Below are 12,335 nucleotides of genomic sequence, written 5' to 3'. Positions count from 1 at the left end.
ACGTCATATCCACTGTATTGATATGGTCATTCCGACAGCATTATTTATTTAATGATGTCGCGTTAACTTCCCGTTTCAACAGCGCAAGAAAGTCACATACACGGAGAAACCAAACTGAAAAAACACAACCAACTTTACAGCGCGAACAAGAGACTGTCAAGACTAATTTTCATTACATGTTAGTTCATTGTAATAAGTTAGAACGACTTACAGCTTGACGTAACGGTGGAGCTCCAGAGATCCGTATGTGCAGTCGGTCCTTCTCACAGCAGACTGAATGAGACGGAGGAGGGGGAGGAGCGGGAGGAGCTTCACTCTGAAAACAGCGCCACTGAGCTGCGAGTGGCCAGAGATATATTACATCGGCGATTTTAGACACCGCCATAGAGAATGAATGGGAAGCTGTTTAGGGCCGTTTAGCTAAAGAATCCCCGGTGTCAGGCTGTGTTGTGCTGAAACAAAACCAAAAAGCTGTCACTCGTAACGTCACGTCATTTCACAAACAATACTTATTTCACTGACAAAATGAAAGCCTATCCAGCTCACATTGTTTGGTAACAATGAATATTATAATGAAAACCAAACACAGGCAATAAAATGAAGAACATGGTTTGCAATTGTAGGAATTTTGCCAACAAATAATACCAATTAAATTCAGACTTCAACCTGGAGTTTGCATTAGCGGTTTTTGCAACCTAAAAAAAGAAGCTCCTGAAACCTTTTTATCAGTTTTTCTCTACAACATTCAATATTAAGTTTAACCACTCATCAGCACATAACTAAACATAATCGCTCAATCAACTTTTTTGTATGTCTGATTTAACCACAGTTATTTAGTCATGGACAATAATTCAAGGTAAGCTCAGAGGTGCTGGAACACCTTTCTTCAGGTCACACTCAACAGGTTTTTGGTTTTCTCTCAAGCTGTTTCAATGCTTTAGAGTGATTGTTAGTTGTATAATCTAGTGTTGATGCTGAACTACATTAGCTGGCTGTAGCTTCATATTTAAAGTACAGTCACGAGGCATCAAGCAAGAAAACAAACAAGTGCGTCCACCCCAAGCCAAAAATGTGAGAATTAGTCAGCGTGTGACATCCTTAATGGAGGCAATGTGTTTTGTGTCTTTAGGTCCATTTCGACATAAGAAATACCAAACGCATGTGATCGTGATCAGAACATTTCCTTTAATACAAAGGAGGAATGCATGTTTATTAATCTTTCACAATGTAGTCTCATTTAATCTGCTACTGTTTTTACAGTTAGTGTTGGGAGGTCAGTGCATAACGAAATATTAAGCAAGTAATAAAAGGGAGAAGCTTGAAGTGGAATGTACCGTTGTCACACGATCATCGACCGAGAGAGAGGGAACAGAAAAACGTCTCTAAATGTAAAAGGCAAAAAACACCCAAAAAAAAGTCATAAAAAAAAGAAGATCCATCATCACCAATATAATCGAATTGAAGAAATGCTTCACATTTCAGAGAAACTGAAAGACTGCACCGTTACTTATGCTAGATCATATTTGCATGTATTGTATACAGCATAATTTAGGCCGTGTCCAGACAACTCTTACTTTAGCTTACAGGGGGGCACAAGATACTGCAGCCTTTCTACACGAGTCGTATGAAGGAAAGAGGCCAGTATGACTGGGTATTTATGATTATGTGGACAAGCACTATGCCGTATTACAGAAACCGTAAAGAAAAAAACGTGTAAAAAGAAAAAAGAAAATTACAAGTGCTACCTTTTCATCGACGACACACAATCACGATACACACAAACTACTCAGCTACACTCCCGCCGGCTATCAGCCACATAACTCTCACGGTCATGGTATGTGTACCACCATATTTTTGTCTACAAATACATTTCCACATGGTGTCCTATAATGAAGCAGTAAAACAAAGCATAAGTCACACAATGAATAACAATTGGGGGGCCTCATATGACATCACAGTTTAGCAGCTTCCACTACTTGATTAAATAGCCCTAATGGTTATATTTGTGGGTGCTTTAGAGAAAGAAAATCATGTCGGAGGACTTCATTTGCTTTGCCATTTTATGTCATCCTTCATTTTAAACACAATGCTTTTAAATCAATACTTTGTGCATTAACTTTCGTGGAATTGTAACACCTTTCCAAGCCCTTCAATATAAGTGTGGGGATTTTTGCAAAAGCTCAAAGTTGCACTATATGTGCCACCAAAATAGCTGCTACAATACTCCTTTCATATGAAAAAAACAAACCCAAATCATTATCTCACTGTCAGAATTCACTCTACGGAGATGACGCCCTTCCTCAATCGGTCTGGAAAACCATCACAGAAATAATGAGTCGTCTCGTAAGCCACTGTGATCCACAGCTAGTCGGCATCCTGCACTACACTCTCACACAGCTCAAGGTACTGTTGATTATAGTACGGCTACGGTCTGGATTTCGTAAGTATGCCCTCCGAATGTAGTGGTTCTCCGCCTCGCTCATACATCCTCGTCCTCGATCCGAGCCAGCTGTCTTTCCAGCAGCTCTATTCTCTGGCTCTGAGCGAGGACGACGGCGCGCAATGCCTTCATTTCTGCCAACAGCTCGTTCAACAACTCGTCCTGAAAGAAGGAGGAACGAGTCAGAAAAAAACCAACTTGGGAGCACTTTAAAAAAAATGGTTGGACCGGTCAAGACGTCTCATTCTGCCAACTCGCCTCTCTCTTTGGCCTCTCTCTATTTCCATCCGTCTCCCGCGCGGCGACTGGGGCCCGGGCCTCGTCCTCCGCCTCTTTGGCGGCAGAGCCGGATGTCGGCGCGGCCGCGTTGCCGGGCGGGCCGGCCCAGGGGTCCTGCGAGACGAGCTTGGGTTTGCTTCGGAGGGGGTCTCTGTGCTTGGATGGAGGAGCCGCGTAGCCGCCGCTCAGAGAGACCAACAGGGGCGGAGCGTCCTGCCCGGCGATCCACTCTTCGGCCAGGAGAGCCGGCTCGGAGCCGGCCGTGTCCGGGTAAAGGTCTCCCTGAAACAGATCCGACTGGGGGGAGGAGAGCCGGAGACAGAAATGGTTGCATTCATTTAGGATACACTTCCCAGGCATGCAAATGCTGCTCTCACTCGCATATCATAACACGTTTTATTTGTATTTTCTTTAAGAAAAAGGCGGTGCATGTTTTACCTTCCGTGGGACAGTCATCGAAATGGGTTCCACTTTCCTTTCATGCAGTTTGTAGAACCTACAGAAGACATTCGTAATCACAATAAAGTACAAGGCTTTCCTAATAAATATTTAGCTTTTTATTAACAAACCCCATGTATTGAAATGCTTTGTTAGTTATTGATGCCAAATATTACTAGTTAATATTACTCAAACGGGAGTAAAAAATACATTTCTTGGACTGTTTTCAGCGAAGGATTAATATAAATAGATAGAAAGTATGTTCATGGTAACGAAGGAACACGTCACCCAGTACAGCGGTGTGGCGCATTTATTTATTTTCAACAGTTGTAATAATAGATGACTAAACTACACACGGTGTGGCTTCACAGGCGATACATGGTATCCTCAATTTATTGTTGTTTGACAACGAGGAAAATACATCATTTAAAAATCGGCAGCCATTTAAAACTATTTAAAAGTAATTTAAAGAATATCAAGGACAACGTCACCGGGCATATTTACCTGGCAATTTCGCACTTGTTGACATCGACGCCTCTTTTGCTCAGGAAGCCGGCCCCCCTCTGGGGCTCCTTGCTGCTGTACAAGCTGAGGAAGTGGACGTACGGGGATTCGTCCGTCACTTCAAAATACCGGATGGTACAGTCCCCCTGAAAGAAAGCAGATCTTCCCATTAAGAGCCGAAAATTAATGGGACTCGATACTAAATGTGACCGTTTGTGTAATTCTGTGTCGTCAACACAATCCTACGGTCCTACCTTTCCACACAGGTAGACCATGTTTGTGTCAGGGTCGTAAAAGGGTAGAAGGACCCCGTTACTTGTGTCCATCTCCTGGACTGCCATTGGCTCAGAGAGATCATTCTAAAAAACAGAAGAAAACAAAAAGCACAAAACATTAGTTTTGATTTTCATTCAATCTTTTTTATAACGTTTCTGAACATAACAAACACGTTATGGATTGGATGATGGATCAGCAATAGTCAGAGCATGCAAGTAAACTACAGTTATGGTATGTTAAACGTAAACCTCTTAACCCTTGTGTTGCCTTAGGGTCATTTTGACCCGAATCAATATTACACCCTCCCCCCGCTTTAGGATTAATTTGACCCCATTCAATGTTTAATGTCGGTGTTCTTTCGGTAGTCAACAAACAAACATAAAGTGCCTCACACTTAAACTTGGAAAACAATATTAATTCTAATAATTTTCTGGAGGTTTTAATTGCTGGTGTCAAATTGAACCCAAAGGGTAAAATATGTTAGTAAATATAAAGGTAACAGGAGGGTGAAACATTGAATCGGGTCAAAATGACCCAAAGGCGGGGGGAGGGTGTAATATTGATTCGGGTCAAAATGACCCTAAGGCAACACAAGGGTTAATGGGATCGGGAGACTTTGCTTGATGTAATCATTCATCCAGCCGTGTAAATTATTACCAAAAAAAAGACTTGAGGATATCCAAGATCAACTTAATTTATGTGCACCCAGCACCTCAGCCGCCACACACTTCTGGTCTTACGAAATAAAAAAGTGTGCATTACTTCCTACATTTACTCCGAAAGAGACTTACCGGATCCCACAGGGCCATCTGTCTCTCACTCATACGGCTGAAGCCCGTCGTGAGGATTTTCCCATCGGAGAGGAAGACGGCCCTCATAGGCCGGGTGCCATCGTGGACCTTCTCCTTCATCTGGGGGGACAACAACAACAGACCGATACAGGGCGGATGTGGCAGCAACACAACGTTGCGATGAGTAAATCCACATGGCCGATACAGGGTAGCACAACTTCTATTTTGAAATGCGTCTGCACGCGTGGCAATAAGAGTGCAATGACCTTGAGGACGGTGCCCCTTCGCGGGTCGATGACGCGCAGAGCCTTGTCCTTGCAGACGGTGCAGACGGCACTGCCGTCCTTGTTCCAGCCGACGCTGTAAATCAGGTCTGGGTGGGAGTCGCCCAGCTGGTACACGAGCTCCCCGGTGCCCACGTTCCACACACAAATGACATTATCGCAGCCTGGAGAGGGGAAGACACAACATCCAGCAATTAAACACACATTCAACGAGATTGGCGTCTCGTGATCTGCGGAGCTTGTAGAGTCTGATGTCTGAGGAGCAACAGGAGGCTCTGAAATGGAAATGCAAGATGGCAGAGTTCTGAACAGCAGCAGGGCCCTAATGTGGGATTCGGAGGACCGTAGCAATGTGGTGGGATTGATTTCAGAGGCAGCAGACGGAGGAGAGAGACGGGTACATTCTACAGACGGAGGGACACACAGCGTTTACAGAACAGTACAAAGATCTTAGCGAGGGGCAAAAAAGGCTGATGTCACTATAGAGATGAGTCACTTATTTTGAAAACCTATCTACTCAACCAATTCGGACAAAGTCTGACCGGTTTTGGAGATTTCTTCATCAGGGTTGTTAAAATGATGACATCATGCCGAGCTGGACTCCTAGAAAATGCCTGGACCATATATGGTCAATGTGCTCATGTGGGACCAAGTATAGTAACAGATATAGTGAATGTGAATTCCTGGATATTAACATTTGTTAACAAAGTGCTCTGAACATGACGTGGTTCATGGGTGACTTTGGTATTTTTCAATCTTTTATTCAGACATAAACATATATACACCCATATACATATACACACGCATACACATACCCTCCTCCAAAACAAAACACAAACCACAACAACAATAAAAAAATAAAATAAAAAACCCCGGCACCCCCTTAATTATCTTTTACTTGTAAGTGTGTTTACACCACCCTGCATCTGTATTTGCAATCCCCTCAAAATCCAAATCTTACCCCTGAGTATTTGACCCCTCCTCTAATTTGTAATGAAAGCCATCAGACTTTTCCATGCTTGGTCAGTTTGGCTTGAACTGTTCTTCATCCTGGCAATCATACTTTCAGAAGCAGCCGTCTCCGTCATGAGTCTGAGCCGGTCTGTGAGCGCGGCCGTATGTGGGCTCTTCCAGTTTCTCAGGATCAGCCTCGCTGCCACCATGAAGCCTGTTAGTGACAGTCTGATCTCTGCGTTGGTGAGGCCTAGTGGCACCAGTGATGTGTACCCTAATAAACACAGTTGTGGGGATTCTGGTAAAGGCCGCTTGAGCCACCCTTCTAATGTCTTTAGGACTGCCTTCCATAAAGGCCACACATTGGAGCACTCCCACATAGCATGTAGAAAAGTGCCCATTTCTATATGACATTTCCAACAATTATGATCTTGCCTCAATCCCATTTTATACAGTTTCAAAGGTGTAAAATAATATCTGTGTACAATTTTATAGTGAGTAAAGTTGCTTCTTGCATCCCTTGTAGCCCAGCCTACATTTGATATTATCTCTTGCCATACATCTCCCCTAATCTCAGTCCGAAGATCTTTTTGCCATACTAGTCTCAGTCCATCGCACACTCCAACTTGAATATTCGACAATTTTCGAGAAAATATTGAGGCAGATTGTTGGGTACGGGAAGCATTTAGGAACTCCTGAATCTTATTCTCTTCTTTCTTTTCTATTTTCAGTCCGAACCCAGCCCCCATGCTTCTCCTCAACTGTAAATACTTCCAGAAATCCCCCTTCTCATCTAAATTAAACGTTTCTTTAAGGTCCTCAAATGATTTAAATGAGCCATCTCTGTAGAGATCTTTGATGACATGTACTCCTTTTGCCAGCCATGTTCCCTTGTTAACACGGCAACATGGAAATATGTAACATGGCAAAGCAGATTTACATTTGACATATGAAACTCTTCCTTCACATGTAAATCTATGCAAACCATAGAAAGCACTTGGCCTGGCTGCACAGCGTCTAATCGAGTCATACGTCACAGCGTCGGAGACGTTACCTGCAGTCAGGAGGATATTGAAAGCAGTCGGGTGCCAGGCCAGGACTCCCACTCTTTTACTGTGTCCCTCCAGGTTCACAATGGGCTCAGTCATTGGGCTCGTCAGGCCCCCGTCGGGGATCTGCCACACCTTCAAACCGCCAGGCAAAGCAGACATTTATTTGTGAACGAGAGCTCCTGTTGCTTTAAGTAATGCGTCGACATGGAAAAGCTTTCGTGGCTCAGAGACGGGGAAAAAGTTTGGTCAAGCAGAGCAATGAGAGATGCTGCGTTGAAAGTCTATATTTAGGCCTAAGTTCTGCTCTTGTGAAGACAGAGATGTTAACTAGTCAGCATATTAACAATCACACTCAAAGAACTCGAGGCGCTCTCACCTGTCGGTTAAATATGAAGCTATACGGCTACGAAACGTGAGCTTAGTGTCAAGAATGGTAGCAGAGGGAAACCGCTAACACGACTGGTCCAGCGCATTACACCTCATAAAATCACAAATCAGTATTTTTTCTCAATTCAGAATTTGAACAAGAAGAAATCTTGTGTTAATTATTCATGTTTATCAGTGCTTTGACCACAAAACCAACCAGCACAGGAGTCCGACCGCGGCGCGTAGGCTACCTTGACGGTGCAGTCCTCCGAGGCACTCGCAATGATGTTGTCGTCGTGAGGAGACCACTGGATGTCCAGCACCGGCCCGGCATGGCCGCACACCGTGGGACACGCCTGGTCGATTCTGCCGCTCTGTGGGAGGAACCTCAAAGTTAAGATCACGTCGTTCACCACTTGGAAACGTTAAAGTGCCGCGTCGGCATCGGCCGGACACGGGGCGAGACTCGCTGACACATTGCTTTTAGTGGCCGAGCGGAAGGCTGGAGACGAGGTGGACGCTAAAACATTCATATAAAACATGTTTTGATCGGCTGGATATTGGATGATTTTGAGGGGGCGTCGCACCTTGCTGATGGGAACGACGAGGAAGGCCCCTCCTCCGCTGGATTCGATGATAACGGCGATGAATTTGGGGTTGACCGCACAGAGGCCGGTGTCCCACGTCACGCGGGACACCCTCACGTCGTCGATGCAGTGCTCGGCTTTCCACGCCTGGGCAAAGACGTGGCGGAACTTGCTCTGCCTGACGACACCGCGCCGGAAAGACATGTCTGCGGCGGAGGAACGAGAACACGATGCGTGAGTCACGTGGCACATCCGGCTGAAAACATCTGGGAGAGTGAACTGTTTTGCAAAGTAGGACTTTCTATACACTTTGAATACAGCTGCCACCTTAAATTGCGGGCAGTTTTATTTTCTAAATCTTTTTCCCTGGGAACCAGACAATACTGTGTTACGTTTTTTATTTTTACTTCAAATAACAAACAAACTAAAACTAAACTTTTGCCCTGAATTTATTTTTTTGGACTTCTGCTATTCAATTAAATTTAATTCAGTTTATTTTGAATAGCCCAATATCACAAATTTGCCTCAGAGGGCTTTAAAATCTGTGCACATACGACATCCATGACCTTTGACCTCACATCGAATCAAGAAAAACTCCCAAGAAATAGAAAAAAAGAGAAGAAACCTTCAGGAGAGCAACAGAGGCGGAACCCTCTCCAGGGTGGACAGAATAATAGATGTCATGTGTATCCTGAATAGTTAGTTCAGTGTTAATGAGTAACTAGATGGTCTTGTTGTACTTGCGGTGTCTGATAAATAGCTGTGTTTTGTTCTCCCGTGCGAGCTGGGCACACTGTTTTAAATGGAAATAAAACTCACTTAGATATTTAAAAAAATTATAAATGAGTGCTTTAGTCTTTTCCATTCCTAGAAAGTAAAACAAATAAACTCGGACGTGGCTTTCTGGCAGCAAATTACATTTTTTTATTTTAAATTTATTTAACCAGGAAATGCCTCTGAGACTAAAAAAATATCCTTTACAAGAGTGTCCTGGCCAAGATGGCAGCAGTAGCACACTACACAGTTTCAACAACATAAAACAGTGACAGACAATATAAAAAAAGAAAGATAATTTTGTTTTAGATCACAGCATGAATAAAACCTCAAAGACTCAAGTCATCATAACCCAGTTCACACAAGTGCACACACCTCAGTCAAAGAAAACATCTACAACCAGATGAACCTACCTCCAACTCTTTTAATCTATTTTTAAAAACAATTATTTCACAGCTCATTCAGCAAATGCCCAACACCTCCATGCTGTCAGCTACAGGAGAGAAAAAGGTCAACTTAAGCAGCCACATTCTTTCAAACCGAGAGTCCGTCCTGAAAAGCTCCAGTGGACAAAAGGGCATCGGGATCCCTCTCAAACCAAAACAAGCCGTGGCAGTGAGGGGAAGGGGGTTGGGCAGCAGCTCTCTGAGCGGCTGCACACTTCTCCAAGAGTACATGTATTTGAGCAGGTATGTCGTCTCCATTTCGCCCCCCAGAAGCGAGCGAGGATAAAAACGATTCCACATCCACGCAGGATAGTAGAGACACACACTAACACTTGCATCTGCGTTAGGCCATTAAGAGTTTTTTTTTTAGTTCCCTTCTATATAGTTACAAAAACATCCATATGGCACTTTACACCATTTTCGTTGGGGGGGGGGGGGGGGTTCTATTGTTGCCTGCACACAATGTGAGCACATATGGCTTTTGCAGAGTAACGACATACATGCGCGACAAAGGGTGCGCAGCAACGCATAGTTGATCCCAGACTGAGAATTTTTTTTAAATGGAAACGACAAGGTTATTATAATCGACGACAATAAGCATACCTGGTTTTCGACTTCTCCTAAATGGAAGAAAAGGATCCCAAAAGACTCGGGCGTGACAGGAGGCCAATACAAAATAATCCTCGGCCAGCAGCAGTAACTTAATCCTCCACCGTGTCCAGGCAGACGTTCACGTTGATTGCGCAGAGCTAGAACAAAACACGTCCATGAGAAATAAACACGCATCCGTACTACCGCCACACACTCATCTGCCCTCGCGCTCGTTCGTCAGTAATTGCGCACGTCTGTTGTAGTTCAAGCCGAACCTGACTGCGCATGTCCCGTGCCGATACAGCGCTCCACTAAACCATGCACAGCGACGCTGGGTGGAGTCGGAGGACCGAGTGCAGACCGGGTCGCGCTCAACGCAGCTCGACGTCGTGTTCGCCCCGTCTCCCTCCGCAAACGCCCAATTTGAAGAGCAGAGCAGAATCCCAGACACTTCCGCCCATGGCAGGATATATCCAAGACACGCGAGAGTCAAGAGGGAGACGGTCCGTCTACATCCGGATTCCTGTCTGACGGACCGGATGTGTGCGCATGCGCAACATCACCACATACCAACATTTTAGCCCATTCGGGGCGCTACCTCTTCTACCGCGCATGCGTTAAACAAAAGTATGCACGAATACCAGTTTTTGAAGACTTGTCGACTTTTGTAAGTGTTAAGAAGTGACAAAAAGAATAAGCAATATGCTGGAGAAGCTCCCCAGCAGGCTGCAGCAGCTCTCTGTGCGCCCTCTCGGTTAGGAAGGAGCTTGGCCAGAAAAGCGTGACCGATGCTTATAAGGGCTTGTTAATGGCACACAGAGGCAATTAGGTTTGAGGAGGCACATTTTTACTGGTTTAAAACATACAACGCAATATGTAAGTTCATTAAACTGAATTTTCATTCCTTTGTTTACGTTTACGTCTGTTTCCGGGGTTGGACGTCTCCGTGTTCTTGATTTTTTTCACTTTGTTAATTAAGTTGAACTTTATTTGATTACATTTTATTGCATTGTTTGAAGTTTATTTATGCTTTAAGTAATTTATATTACACTTTATTATTATTATAATCATCATCGTCATTGTTTTAACTGCATTACACAATATAAAACAGACGTTTCTGTTACTGTGAAACGTGTATCTTCATCATCATCTTCCAATTTATTATTATTATTATTAATATTAAGAATTTGTTATTTCAACAACTTCACTCAAATGTAGATCTTTAAATGTTTACCCAAGACCGGTTTTCTGAACTCAAACTATGTTGATAAATTCTAATCCTCACATTTGTCCTATTCGTTGTACTTTTCATCATCATGTAAGGTCCTTAGTTTGTCCCTACATGCCTTTTACACTGTGGTGGAAGGAAAGCGCTCATTATACTCCCTGAAACACCACTTGTTTTGGGCATGGTCTTTGCTACCTCCTGTTGGGTCCCTCTTCATTTCCAGATCTAATTTTTTCTTTAGGCCTTCATCTTCTGAAGATGAAGTGACATTGGAAACAAACTACTTCAGGCAGCTGTGTAATTTATACGACTATCAGTTGTATTTTGTCACGATCACCTTGTAATATTGAGTTTATATTGTGCCCTATATCTGTGAATATTTTTCCAACAGGCTCAAAATGTCAGATGGTGTACCAGAATCACTATGGGATTGAGTTGATATGCGCCATGACAAGTATATTAGATTAGATTAGATTAGATATTCCTTTATAGACTCACAGTGGGGAAATTGCAGGATCACAGCAGCGGGTGCACATTAGAGCATTAATACAAAATAAAAATAAAATACAATATATGTATACAAATATATATTAATTAATTAATATATATTAAATGGAAGTAGATGAAATAATGTGTATTTTTGTTAATATGTTAAGATAAAATAGGCACTAGGATCAAATTGCACGGGGACTCAGGGGGTCAGCGCTACCGTGCTATTTTCTCTGAACGGTAAAGCCGAATCATACCACATGTTTCATATTCCCCTTTTGAAGACTATTTTTAAAACTACTGTGACATTTTTATAAAATTATTTATCGAATGCCGTTGTCGTCATAAGTAGAGTGAGCTGTTCTTGTCGTGAATGGGGCTTCACCGCCACCTAGTGTTTAACATCCCACAATGCAGGTTAATAATCTTTTTTCCAAATGCAGTGTTTATGAAGTGAATGGTGGTTTTCGCTCGAGGTAAATCAACTCCAACGTCCATACATTATGAGCAGTATATGATCCATAAATATTAGGTTCTTTACATATACGTCATCAGAAATTGAATAAATTGGTTGTAACCGTTCGTAAGCAACAAGTGGCTCCGTGGCGCAATGGATAGCGCATTGGACTTCTAGGAACAAATCTAAGTGATTCAAAGGTTGTGGGTTCGAGTCCCACCGGAGTCGTATTTTTCTTGTTTCTTTTTCATATGGTGGTGTTTTAGTCACATATTAAGCGAAATAATGCACACGTCCACAGTTTAGTTTACGGTCCAGTATGTGTAAACTGAGATTGTGTCATTTTCAGTTAAAAGGTAGCTAGTCAGCTTGCTCCAAC

At 43.2% G+C, this 12,335-nt stretch overlaps 1 protein-coding gene and 1 non-coding gene across 3 annotated transcripts; one reads left to right on the top strand and one right to left on the bottom strand.

The window, feature by feature from the left end:
• Positions 1–1,165: 1,165 nt before the first annotated feature.
• Positions 1,166–10,285, bottom strand: coro1b (coronin, actin binding protein, 1B). Of its 2 annotated transcripts, XM_056442588.1 has the most exons (12): positions 10,058–10,285; positions 9,795–9,940; positions 7,972–8,177; positions 7,636–7,758; positions 7,021–7,150; positions 4,995–5,176; positions 4,729–4,848; positions 3,916–4,020; positions 3,662–3,807; positions 3,158–3,215; positions 2,699–3,016; positions 1,166–2,602 (listed from the first exon to the last, which is right to left on the bottom strand). In XM_056442588.1, the coding sequence occupies exons 3-12, from the start codon at positions 8,173–8,175 to the stop codon at positions 2,480–2,482; spliced, it is 1,509 nt and encodes a 502-aa protein (XP_056298563.1). In that variant the 5' UTR covers positions 8,176–8,177; positions 9,795–9,940; positions 10,058–10,285; the 3' UTR covers positions 1,166–2,479. The 2 variants fall into 2 exon arrangements, with proteins under 2 accessions (XP_056298563.1, XP_056298562.1); XM_056442587.1 differs by having other exon boundaries at positions 9,795–10,285.
• Positions 10,286–12,095: 1,810 nt separating this feature from the next.
• Positions 12,096–12,184, top strand: trnar-ucu (transfer RNA arginine (anticodon UCU)). The gene is given in 2 exon segments: positions 12,096–12,132; positions 12,149–12,184. It is a non-coding gene; the product is annotated as a tRNA-Arg (tRNA).
• The last annotated feature ends 151 nt before the right edge of the window (positions 12,185–12,335 follow it).

This window comes from Pseudoliparis swirei, chromosome 21 (genome assembly GCF_029220125.1).
Source record: "Pseudoliparis swirei isolate HS2019 ecotype Mariana Trench chromosome 21, NWPU_hadal_v1, whole genome shotgun sequence".
Lineage (NCBI taxonomy): Eukaryota > Metazoa > Chordata > Actinopteri > Perciformes > Liparidae > Pseudoliparis > Pseudoliparis swirei.
This window is presented reverse-complemented; position numbering and strand designations above follow the sequence as displayed.

What these genes read in the sequence shown, in the direction of transcription:
- coro1b (XM_056442587.1), bottom strand. Translation starts at nt 8,175, where the DNA reads ATGTCTTTCCGGCGCGGTGTCGTCAGGCAGAGCAAGTTCCGCCACGTC. An exon ending in TGGTCTACCTGTGTGGAAAG is followed by an intron (nt 3,808 to 3,915) that starts GTAGGACCGTAG and finishes GCTTTCTTTCAG; the next exon opens with GGGGACTGTACCATCCGGTA. An exon ending in GAGAGAGGCCAAAGAGAGAG is followed by an intron (nt 2,603 to 2,698) that starts GCGAGTTGGCAG and finishes TCCTTCTTTCAG; the next exon opens with GACGAGTTGTTGAACGAGCT.